This window comes from Phyllostomus discolor, chromosome 9 (genome assembly GCF_004126475.2).
Source record: "Phyllostomus discolor isolate MPI-MPIP mPhyDis1 chromosome 9, mPhyDis1.pri.v3, whole genome shotgun sequence".
NCBI classification, from domain to species: domain Eukaryota; kingdom Metazoa; phylum Chordata; class Mammalia; order Chiroptera; family Phyllostomidae; genus Phyllostomus; species Phyllostomus discolor.
This window is the reverse complement of record NC_040911.2, coordinates 92936188-92948768: the sequence shown is the minus strand read 5'-3', so window position 1 is coordinate 92948768 and position 12581 is coordinate 92936188. Positions and strand designations below refer to the sequence as shown.

Sequence of the window (12581 nt, the reverse complement as noted above, 5' to 3'; positions counted from 1 at the left end):
TCCTTGTTGTTAAGTAAATATTATGTACCCCTTAAACTGTAATTAGTCCCTCCCTTCCTCCCTCGCTCCCTGTTTTCAGGTCTGTTAGAAAAGAAACAAATTTCTTGGCTTTTTTTTTTGACACATGATAATTAGGTTGCTTGTATTGATAATATAGATAATGTGGAATGATATGTTTGTTCCTCTGGCCGTTGGTCAATTATGTTTATGATGAGCGGAATAACTGTTCATGACCCCAGTGGCAGAACTCGGTGCTTCTCTTTCACATCTTTCCTTACTTTACGGTGCATTGCATCTTTTGACATTTCTGTGTCCCTTGCTCCTTTGCTGTGACCAGACAGCTGAACTTTATCATTCTGGACTTTTAAATTAGGTCTTGTCCAGAATAGCTATCATAGAGGTATGCATGGCGCAAGTGATGCAGAAATAACCGATTCTGTGGGCATCAGTGAAAGTCACCGAGAGGGAGCGGCCGGGGACCGTGCCTGGGCTGGGCAGTGTGGATTCCAGGAAGACCGTCCCCTGAGCAGAATCCCAAGAGCAGGGAAGCCTGGAGTGTATGTCAGTTTCCTACTGCTGCTATAGCCTGTTATCACAAAGGTAATGGCCACAAGTAGCACACATGTTTTCAGTCTTACTGTTCTGGAGGTCTTAGAAGTCCTAAGTAGGCTGCCCCAGGCTAAAGTCAAGGTGTTGGAAGCCCTGTGTTCCCTTCTGGAAGCCGTAGGAGAGAATCAGTTTTCCTGCCTTTTCTCGTCTCTAGAGTCCACTTGCATTTCTTGGTTCATGGCTCCTAAGCCCGTTTCCAAAGTGGCGTCCTGGCGTCATCACCACTCTCTCTGGTTCTGCCTCCCCTGCTTCTCTCGATCAGAATCATCCCCCTTCTCAAGTCACCTGATTATCAACCTTAATTCCATCTGAAGCCTTAGTCCCTCTTCACCCTGTCGGTGACATATTCACAGGCTCCACAGAATAGGGCGTGACATCTTAAAGCGACTGTTCTGTTAACTACGGAGTGTAATGAGGGCTGTGTAGGCAAAAGACTCAAGTCTCTTCTCTTCCTCGGTGTTCCTTGCTTTATTTAACTCGGGGATAGCATGGTACCACCTCACTGGAATGCGAAAAGATGCTTAGATCAATGCCTGTCACGTGCTAAGTTTTCAATAAACATTAATAACATTAAACGCTGCAAATTGCATTGGGCCCACTGTCGCCAGCTGCTGCCTGTTTATTATGAAATTAACATCTATTGAGCCAAATCCAGTGTTTCATTTAATCGTCACTGAAAACAGACAGACGAAACAATGCTGGTGTATGGCTGTCACCATCCCACTTTATAGATGAGGAGATGGAGGCCCAGGAACTTTTATTGACTTGCTCAGAGTCACACAATTAAGCAATGACACGAGAGGGACTGAAACCCAGTTTTCTCGACTGCAGATTGAGGGCTTGTTCCACTCCCCCCCTTCCACCCCGTTGCCTTGCTTGGCTCCGGGCAGCATTTGGGTCCCCACCGCCATCCGCTCTCTCCCTTCTCATAGGTCCTGGCGCCGGGAGCCGGCTGGGCCACCTGTCTGCAGGGATGGCTTGGAGCCTCGGAGCCCCAGGCGCTCAGCTGCCAGTCGCCCGAGCACACTCATGTAATCTTAATGAACAATGTGCAGCGCCATTAAAAACTCAATTTGGACTTTCTCTTTACTGCCAACGTGAGGCAATGCAATCGTGAGGTGCTCATGTGTAAACACAATAGCCACCATCTGCTACGGAGAAGCATTTTGCTTCCAAAAAGGGGGTCTAGGCTGCAGACGCATCAATAACGGGGCGCTTATCGAGGCGTTATTATGCACGGAGGGGGAAAAATGCAAAATTTATGGCCAGCCGGAGAGCACTTCCTGGTTCAATTTCACACGTTTCGGTGCTGTGTATAATAACTATGGGGAAACGAATGCTGTTTTATGTTCCTTATCGCGCCAGTGGATTTTTGAGAGAGAGAGAGAAGGTAAAGGAATGTATTTACAGTCTTCCTCTTTCTTGTTTTTTGACTGATCTCAGCATAATGACCGGCTCATTTTTGATCTCCAGGAAACTGACAGCCCTCGGATGATATTAATTAAGCCAACCTGTTGACGAAAGAGAGCCTCACTGAGCTGCTGATGGATGAGGGCTTCACTCCCGAGCAATCTCTAAACCAGGAGGCCTGGGCTCCACTCAGAGATACGGCTTCCTTCTTTCTGGAGGACGTGGCCAGACTGCTGTACGCCGAGCGCGGGGCGCAGAAGGCTGGCTCCCTCCCTCCCCTAAGACTCGACGCTTGCATTGCCGGGCGCTATGGCTTCCTGCCTCTGTGCCTTTGCACATGCTGTCCCCTCTGTCTGAAGTGCCCTCCCAAATTACCAGCAGGCACAGTTCCATGGAAGGGATCCTGGCCGAGGATGCAGACAGGCTCACACATTCTGATGTATGGAGCTGAGCTCTCCGTCCTCTAGTATCTGTTTCTATCTGCTGGTTATACTAACCTGATGTGGCCAGAGATATTCCTGGGGAAGGGGTGTCAAGGGAGAGAAATCTGAGCCCTGTGCAGTTTAGGGTATGCGAGGACTCATGTGTCCTGCAGACTGGAGGAGCCCCATTGCAGGGCGTGATTCCAGGGCTGTGGATAGAGGGGAAAAATCCATCCCAAAGGATGATGCCAAGTGGAAGTAAGAGCTGAACTGCAGGGGGCAGGGGTGCTGGGTGAGCGTGCATCCTGGGGGAGGAGGGGAAAAGCGCCCTGCCGTGAGAGTCTGCACAAAGAGCTGTCTCTTGAACCTTGGTGACTCCTGGGCCAAAGCAGTTCAGTTGTGTGTCCTGTGAGGGTGTCCCAGAGCAGAGACACTAACCAGGACCTGTCCAGTCGTGGAGACACCACACCGGATGGCCAGGGCACATGAGGGATCTGTGCCTGGAAGTGCCGTGGGGACAGTGGGGTTGCCATCATTACTTCAGGTGCCTGGGGGACTTCGGGGAACGCCCAGGGAATGTGGCTGGGCGCTGGAGTTCCAGCAGGTCCAGGTGGGGGATTCTGCTGGTAAGATTCCACTGTCAGTGTTCATACCATGCTCGCTGGTTGGTGAGGTTTTACATTTCGTCATCCTTCGAACTCCAGCTCAGCTGAGCCCAGCCCTGGAAGAGGTCGACCCACCTGGTTGAGCTAGTCACCTCCGCCTCCGTGTCAGGGTGGGATTTGCTGCCCGGCCGTCTGTGATCGCTGCTTCCACAACTACGAGGCATCTTCCTCCCCTGCCGCTGTGCCCTCGACACGGTCTGCGGTCCCTGAGCCCTGGCTCACTTAGTTACTAGCTTCCAGTTCAGACACTGGGGTAGGGTGCGCCTGCTTGGTGGAGCCCAGATCGTGAGCCCGAGTCTTAGCTGCTCAGAGTCTGGGAGAGAGGGTGTCGGGCTTTTTTTCTTTGAGAGAGAGGAAAATGGGCCCTGCTTTAAAAATTAGGGAGATTCCTCCCACACAGGAAGGGAGTTCAGAGAGCCAGTGGTCAAACCACAGGGCAAGTTCTGACTTCAGAGCATCACTCCGGCTACCTCGGAGGGCAGGCTGAGAGCAGCCACCCTGGGTGGGCGGGGTCTGAGCAGCCCTCCGTGGACATGGACCACGGCGGTTACGCTGGCCGGCAGCCCTGATGAGTTCTCACCGAGGGGAGGTGGACCTACCCCAGGGCTACCCCCAAACCTTCTTTTCTTTCTGTCCAGATTGGGAGTGAAATGATCTGACACCACATTTTGCTTTTTATATCACGGTCTCCCTGTAAGGCTTCGGTGAGGACAGGACCTGATACCACGAGGAGGCTTCTGTGCTCACGTGAGAACACGCAGGTCTTCCGGGGTCCCTGCTGTGCAGACAGTGCCTGCCTGCCGGCTTCCGCATGGGCCATCCCTTTGTCTCCGGTTCACTAGCTGGGGACACCTGTGTGCATACGAACACAAATACCTGTGATGACGGAATCATGGTCCTCCAAAGATGTCCGTGGGACCTGCGCATATGTCACCTTACACGGCAGAAGGGGCTTTGCAGATGGGATTGGATTAAGGATCTTGCAGTGGGGAGATTATGCTGGATTGCCTGGGTAGACGCACTGCATAGGATCCTTGTAAGGGGGAGGCCGGAGGGTCAAAGTCAGAAAAAGGGGTTGTGCCGAAGGAAATAGGGGTTAGAGCCATGCCCTGTGGAGATGGAGGGAGGGGCCGAGGGCCAAGGAATGCAAACAGCCACTGCAAGCTAGACAGGCAGGGAGGTGGATGACCTCCTGAAGCCTCCGGGAGGAGGACAGCCTTCCCGACACCATGATTTTGGACTTCCGACCCCCAGAACCACAAGACATTTGTGTTGTATGAAGTCACCGAGCTTGTGGTAATTTGTTATAGGAGCCACAGGACACTGACCCAAGGTCTAAATCTTGTGTCCCTAAGACATCCACGAGCAGGACACTGTGACCCTCTGGCCTGCACCCTTTCCCCCTTTGGGGGTAGACTAGGTGGGCAGCCATCATTTTCTTTTATCTTTCTTTGTCTTTTCTTTTTGTTAATTATCTTGGCCATCTCTCTGAGCCTAGCACCAAAACACATACCTTTCTGTCTGGTCTGAGGGCCAATGCATGCGTGACATGTCGCACAAATTGACATCACGGGCCAGGAGGGTGGTGTTGAGGAACATGGTATGTGACCCTGACCCAACCCAGCTCTGGCCCCCCCGGGACACGAATGGTCTTGAGGGTGGTCCAGGCTGTTCCTTCTCTCCTCCAGGATTCGTTCCCACAGCCCATTCTCCCCATTCTCTTCTTTCTCCCTGTTTTTCACCCAGGGATGCTGCTCTTAATCATGTTCCTGCTGGGAGCGTCTCGCAGCTTTGCTCAGTAGCTCTCATTACTCATCCTGTCTCCCTAAATAAAGGGACTTGCGGGGAGTAGGGGCTCTATGGGGGTGCCAACACAATAATGAGGATGCTAGGTGCAGAAATAAACTACAGAGTTTGAACGGCTTAATGGCCCCATAATAGTTTATTTCTTGTTTACAAAAGGTCTGAAGTGAGTGTTCCTAATAGGTGGGTGGCCTTTCTCATGGTCATGGCCATTCGGGCCACCAGGCTCCTGTCGTTGTGGCTCTGCTGTCACTTAGGCTCCCGCCATCCTGCGCTCGCAGCTGGCGGGTGGGAAAGAACAATGGAGCAGTGATTCTCACGCTTTCATATGCTTCCTGCTGTACAAACCAGCTGAGGGTCTTGGGAGATGCAGATTTGGAATCCATAGGCCAGGCTGCGCTTTTCTTACAAGCTCCAGGTGTTGCTGAGGCTGCCACTCTGAGGACCATCCTTGGAGAGACATGTTTAAGCAGGATGGAGCAAGGAGGCTTGTGGGAGGGGAGAGGGAGGCAGCTTTTGGGGACTAGGCCTGAAAGTGGCACGTTTCATATGCAGGCCTGATGGGCTAGACCCCAGTGCACGGCCCAGCTCTCTATGAAGGGAGGCTGGAGAATGTGGTCCAGCTATGTACCTGGAATGGAGGGGACAGGTTTGGACATCAGTAGGTAACATTGGCTACATGGGGAGTCCATGGAGGGCCAACCCTTTCCACCAGCTCCACCTCCAGGGAAACGCTGAGCCTTCTACCAGCAACCATGGGGCAGCAAGAGGGGAGTGGATGGATTTCACATCGCTCAGTGGCCCGCCCCACCACTGGGGCTGGGATGGAAGAAGTGGGAACCCGGGCTGGTGGAAGGGACCCCTGCTCAACTCTTCGCCTCGGCCCCTAGGACAGAGCTTGGTGTGAATCCGCAGGAGGATGGGAGCGGAGTTGTCCACGGGGCATCATGGGATTCCAGAGGAGAGAGCCAGACGCCCTTTGCCTCGCAGGCTGCCTTCCCGACCCGTGGGCGTGCCACTTCTCCGTGGCAGGGGCAGCCATCCCACCTTCGTGGGGATTGTGGGTTGTCACTCCTTCTTCCCAAGGAGACCCCCTGCAACCCTGTGGGGTATAGGTCAGCAGACAGCTATGGGCATGGATGCTAGCCTCAGTTTACCCCCTGCGGTGGCCCCTGTCTTGCTGCCTCACTGGAGGTTCTGATGATGAGTGACAGCATCTGACAAGGGACACCTCTCCACTCACCCTGTTCTACTTCCAAGCTGTAAACTAGGAAACGTGACTCTCCCGGAAACACGGGGGAAGATGCCGCCTTGGCTCACTTTCAGTGGTTCCGACCCCGGGAGGTGGGAGGGCAAAGTCCAATAGCCATGGGTTCAAGGCTCTGTCCTTGTTTCCTTCCTCGCTGGTTTACTTTGGGGATGAGCCCCCCCAACCCCCCCGCCCAAACGGCTCTATGTGGTCAGCCCTCAAGGACAGCACTGGCACTGGGGACGTGGGGGGACTCGGAGGGAGGGAGTCTGCAATCCTCCTGGTACTCTGCCTGCTCTTCATGAGAGAAAACGCAGGAGGCCTAATTTGGCCGCCAGTCCAAGTTACTTTCTCGAATCCAGCTTTGGGAATAATGAAGTGGAGGGTTTGAACTTTATCTCTCTCCTCGTCTATTTTTAACTCCATTCGGATCCCACAGGAGATGAGCTATGAATGACTGGTACCCTCTGGAACCCCAACAAGATACGGATTGCCCAGGGCTTACTGGTTGGCAGCTATTAGTATTTTGGGAATCAGGGTGAAAGAATGAGGCTGCTTCCAGCAGTAGCGGCTCTTTGTGGCTGAGGGCAAGTAGTCGTAAGGTTTCACCCTGAACTGAAGATTCCAGTGGTTGGAGGCAGATTTCAAAGCCACTGTGGTGAGCATATTCACGCAGAATCATCCGAGTGTATCTGTTTTACGGTGCAGTTTATGTCATGGAATTATGGGGCTTAAAGTCCCAGAGTGCAGCCCTCGGAGTCGATCGTGAAGTTTTCTCAGACGTCCCGATTTTCCCGGGCTCTGTGTCACCTGCCGTGACGGGGAGCTCCCTCTGTTTCTGGCGGCCCATCCCATTTTGCATCAGCTGTACGTGTCAGAGGGCCCTCTGCACCAAAACGTGCCTGCTGGTGGTTTCTTCTCTACGTGTGCCCTCTGAGGCACCTTCAGCCCTTAGCTGTCGCCACAGTAACGCTGCCTGACCTGCCGAGAGGGGACCCAGTGCCGCACAGCGGTGAGCACTGACTCACGCTCACGGTCCGAGCGTCGGGTGTGGTTCTGCTGGTCGGGGCTGGGCTTGTGGGCCGCATGGCCGTGCTGCTCGCTGTGTGGGTGGCACGGCTCGGTTCTTCACTCTCAGTTCTGCTCAGGACTCTTCCCCGTCGGTCTGTTCTCCAACCTGAGCGGAAAGGGGCCACAGCTCCCTGGGGCACATTCTTCTCCTGAACGGTGACATCAGGGCAGGGGGGCAAGCCTGGCCTCTGCCCGAGCTGCTCTGTTAGCATCCTGTTAACCACAGCAAGTGCAGCCCAGAGTCCCGGGATGGGGACACGCCCTCTCCCTCTCCCAGGAAGCCGGAGGCCAAGGGTGCAGACCCAGGGAAGGGTGGAGACCTTGACACAACCCCTTAACCTGTCGGAGCAACTCCAGAGAGGCTCACGCCCTCCCGAGGAAACAGCCTTTTAAAGGCTGGAAAGGAGTAACGTGTGTCCGGCGAATGGTAATAATAGCATCAACTTCAAGGCTGGAGAGAATCTGGGTCTTATCCCTCTCTGCCTGAGTGACCCAGAGCAAGCCACTCAGTCTTTAAATAAAATGAAAATCCCCGGTCTCTCAGGGTCATTCTGAAGATTAAATCGAGTAACATATAAATAAGACACCTAGCAGCTGACTGGCACTTACTTCTTCATGTGCTTAGTGTTACTTACCCTCCATTCCAGGCTGACCATCTTCCAGTTGGTTCTCCCGTTTCTTCAGGATCTTCCTTGCTGACTCGAATACATTGTAATTATTTTTTTAAATAGATGCCCTCCTGTGATACATTCCGTGCACTGAATGCAGGGCTCCAGGCGGGGTATGTTGGAATAACGTCACCTCCCATGTTGTCGAGGTTCCGTTTCCCCCGAGACAGCCCAGGCTCTCACGAGGTGGTATTTCACCTCGTTTTACCCATGGAGGTTGCCATTAACCAAATTCCTGGGTTTCTGTTCCACGCTTCCTCCAGGAGCCGCTGGATATAATGTCTCTTCTGTAAATGTTTATAATGTGTCTACTTTGTAGAAACACGTTGTATGTATTACTCTCTCACTGTTCTTACAACCACCCTGTTGAGTAGGGTTTTTATCTGCAATTACAGAGGAGGACACGCAGGTTGAGAGAGGGATGTGGTTTCCTCGGGCTCACCCAGCACGCCCTCCCAGCGTGACCCGGTTCCCGGCCGCCGTGTGGATGGGAGTGACTGGTTTTCAGGAGGATTTTTCTTTCTCTCTCCTCGCCCACTCCCCGCCCCCTCTGTGGGTCTCCAGGGTCCTTCATGATGGTGAACAGCTCCGGGAGGGCCTCCGGCCAGAAGGCCCACCTCCTCCTGCCGACCCTCAAGGAGAACGACACGCATTGCATCGACTTCCACTACTACTTCTCCAGCCGCGACAGGTCCAGCCCCGGGGCCTTGAATGTCTACGTGAAGGTGAATGGCGGGCCCCAGGGGAACCCCGTCTGGAACGTGTCCGGCGTGGTCACCGAGGGCTGGGTGAAGGCAGAGCTGGCCATCAGCACCTTCTGGCCACACTTCTACCAGGTATGCTGTTCAGGCCATGGTTGGACTTTTGTAAAAAGTCATCAGTGACCTAGTAGATCCCTCTTGCCTGCCTAGGGTTAAGTTGCAAAGGGACTTTGTTTACGTGCTTGTTCGACTTGTGTTGACCCAGCCTCTCCTTCCAGCCAGGCCCCGCCTCCCTGGAGCTCATGGTCGGGAAGAGGAGCCTGGTGCACAGATAATAACAACAGGGCGGGGGGCTGGGCTCCCTCGGATGCTGGAGGGACACAGGCATTGAAGCCTTTTGTGAAATAACTGACGAGGCAGAGACTGTTGTGTGATGAGGAAGACGCTCCGACCATCCCGTGTTCCAGGTGAAAAAGCGGAGGTTCAGAGAGAGGGGCTAACTAGTCAAATGTTCCCCCCCGGACACGCGGGTGTTTGGGGTGAAGGCAGTGAGGATGGCTTCCACCAGGAGAAGATGGCTGGGCCGAGTCTGGAAGGGTGAAGAATGAGTTCCTGCAAAAGGAAGGGCAAGGCACTGGAGTTGTCAGGGGTAGGGCCGGCCATGGGCTGGAGGCGTGAGGGGGAGATTTTGGCAGAGCCTGGAAACTCAGGTCAATGAAAGGTAGGCTGCAAAGTAGACACACAGGGAATGAAGCCTGCAGGGTGAGTGGGGAGTGGGGGGCTTTGGCTGCCAGGCTACAGCGATTAAATGGTGCGCACACGCACACACACACACACACACACACACAGGAGCACACATGCATGCATGCTCCCAGACTCACCACACACCCAGGGACACCCACATGCATGTAGGTCAGGGGCAGAGAAGACGGGCCCCATCAGGTGATTCAAAGACCCTTGAGAGATGGATCTTAAATCTCACCAGACCCCAAGCGCTGGCCTTCTTGTACGATTCTGTGGACGAAACGCAATTTTAGTGTTCAGCAGTGCTGGCCTTTATGTACTAACGGCTTCTGTATTTATTTATTAAAGTCATATTTCACAACCCTAAAATTGGCTCCATAATAAATAGGGGAGCTTTCTCTTTCTTATGAGTGACTTTCTGACACCAGGCTCAGCGGGGCCTGGGAGGGGAATGTCCTCCTGCCCCCACCCCCCACCCCACCTGCCCTCTCTCAGGTGAGCGGGCTGCTCAGATGCCGCTGGAGCCCTGCCTCAGGCCCCTGCTCCATTCCAGGTGATACTAATTCTGTTTCATGTTTTTAATGATTCTGAACTTTTCCATCTCAAGATTTTAAAAAAAAATCATAGAGCTCTTCATTCATTTTGCAGCCACTGGCTCACTTTGTTCTCCGTCCCCTGCCCTGGCGAAATCACCTTTTACCTGGCACTTGGGATCGCTCTGTAGACCCCTGATGTTTCGGACCCACCCGACTCAAATTCTTCTGGATGTGAAGCCCTCAAAGCCCTTGCTCAGGACTCCCCTGGCGCCCAGCACTCTGCAGGGCTGGTAACTTCATGCACAGTTCAGGAGGGCACAGGCCCGGGCCCCCCTCCCTGTTCAGGAATCCACCCCATCTCCTCTCTCATCAGCCTCCCCGTCTCTGCTAAGCAGCAAACCCTCCTCCTTGCCTGGGCAGGCCTCCTGATTTCAGCCTGAGCAATCCTTCCCCACGAAAATGCACATGGGCCCCGTCCTTGGAGGAGTCCCGGTGAGGCCACAGTTTTCTCTCTCACCTTTGGAGAAAATGTTTGCAGCCCCCTGAAATTTTTGCAGTCCTGATTCTCTGCTGGAGGACTCCAAAAGGTGAGGATAAAATGCCAGGTCTCTTAAACTAAGTGCTGACATATCAGACCCTTCCCCAAACATGCATACAGCCTGCTCCTGCCTGCTGGAGGCTGATCTCTGAGCCTGTCTTGGGAAGTCACTTCCCGGCTTGGCCCAGCAACTCATGCCCAGGGAGAGGTTTGTGTCTTTCCAGGGAAGCCCCATCCCTCATACCCCCACCAGGATGTCCCTGAGGATCCAGGGCCTGGGGCGTGTGCAGTCGGCAGTAGGTCCACATTGGCAGCCTGGGGATTGGAGAATGTCCTGCAGAGAAGCTGGGGTTCCCAGCCTAGGCCTTCTGCTCTGGTTCCCACCCCCTAGGGTCCCCGCCCCCATACACTGGCATGGAGTATCACTGGGTGGTAGCAAGGCCCACTTTGGCCCCGCCCCCTCCATCCTGCCCTCCCTGCTCCCTGTAAACAGACAGCACTGCCCTTTACTTCTCCTCTGACTCCTCTCCCACTCCTGGCTTCCATTCCTCCAGGGCCTTGTTTTGAGTTTCTAAAGGGTCCCCTCCTGGCATCCCTTGTGCCCTTATGCTATCTGTCCCCAGGAAACGGACCCGGCCAGGTACTGGATGGGGTCTTTTTGACCAGGGTCCCCACACCGGAAGCACATTGTTGGGGCAATCATGTCCATCCACCGTCTCAGGTGTCCTCTGACTCTGATGATCCACGTGCCCTAGATGTTTGTTGGCCAGGAACCTGGTCCTGGGGTTGAGTGGCAGCTTTTCAACTGCTTTGCCTGGACATACTAGAAGAAGCTCTCTGCTGCTGTTCCTGTTTGTTTGGGTGGTCTCCCTTCTGTGTCACCAACAGTGAGAAGAGCCCTGGGGGGGCCTCACATCTCTCCCGATGTCCACACATCCCTGGCAATGCTGCCTCTGTGTGAGCCTCACCCACAGCGCCTTGTTACAGCCGAACCTGATTCCTTCAATTGTCTTCCACAGCACTCTGCCCCGTGGCCTCTCACAAAAACTTCTCAAGGCCTAGCTCACATTTAGAGGTCTTATTGCACAGTCATAAACTTGACCATGAACCCTAGATTCCTGTTCAGAACTGTTAAGCACTCCATGTGGCTAAGGCAATATTTGGAGCTTTAGGGCTACGTGTGATTTTTAAAGGGTGACCCTGCCAATTTCTCCTAGTACCCATTGTTTCCCTGTGGCTGAGACATGCCATCCTGTAAAATTTAGTAGCACCGTCTGGCCACTATTGGAGGTCTCCCTCTCCATTCCTGGATTGTGCCCCCCAGCCAGGGCGAGCCCTCGTTTCTGGGAACAGGATGCTGGCTGCTGGCCCAGGAACTTGGGTGCAGGCCTGCATGCTAGCCCCGTTGCAAGAGTTCAGAGTTCAGAGTTCAGGGCACCTGCCTCAGCAGCTGAGTCCAGTGGGCCCTTGAGGGTCCAAGCCCATCCAGTATGGGCCTTCCTTCCTTGCCTTTCTCTCCGGGAAGTGCAGTATGCTCCTGGGGCTGGCTCTGAGACACCCGGTCTCGTATCTGCACGGTTGACCCTCCGCTCCCCGGGCCCTGGGGAGTCTCCCTCAGGGCAGCTGGCATGACTTTTTGGGAAAAATCTAATTCTGGAGTGGCATGCCAAGGACTGGACCCTCCCGGCTTCGGCAGATTCTGTGAGTGTTCTACTCTGAGCCATCTGGTGGGGCTGGGGAGACGCTCCCCAGTTCTGTTCTGCGAGGGGCTTTGTTCTCCATCCCATTCAGGGCCTGTCTGTCAGTGTTAACATACCTTCAACCCTATTTCTAATGTCTTGTGAGTGTGGAGCATTCATTAAGGACTTTTCGGGCTGTGGTGGTCTTGTTCTCCACACTTTTCTGTACCCGCTGCCCCTACCTTCCCCAGCCGCCTTGGCTCCTGCGACCACAGGTGCCTCTTTATCATGAATAGGCCTCCCTGGGGACCCAGAGCCCGGCCTCTGCCAGTTGCCACCAGTCACGACTCACGTCAGAGTGTCTGCTGAGTGTAGGGACTTCAGTGGGCATGTGGGTGGGAGTCCCCGGGACAGTCACCTGGACAGCCCTTCCCTTTCTCCCTCTCCCGGGATCTACCACCGTTTTCCGCTTTCCCCCCTCATTTC

The 12581-nt window shown here is 54.2% G+C and overlaps 1 protein-coding gene across 11 annotated transcripts in view; it reads left to right on the top strand.

The window, feature by feature from the left end:
* Positions 1-12581, top strand: part of PTPRT (protein tyrosine phosphatase receptor type T) — a 944823-nt gene that overhangs the window by 327384 nt on the left and 604858 nt on the right. For all 11 annotated transcript variants that reach the window (XM_036009848.1, XM_036009845.1, XM_036009847.1 and 8 more), the window contains exon 3: positions 8462-8733. In XM_036009848.1, the coding sequence (XP_035865741.1) occupies positions 8462-8733 (272 nt within the window). The remainder of the gene's footprint in view (positions 1-8461; positions 8734-12581) is intronic.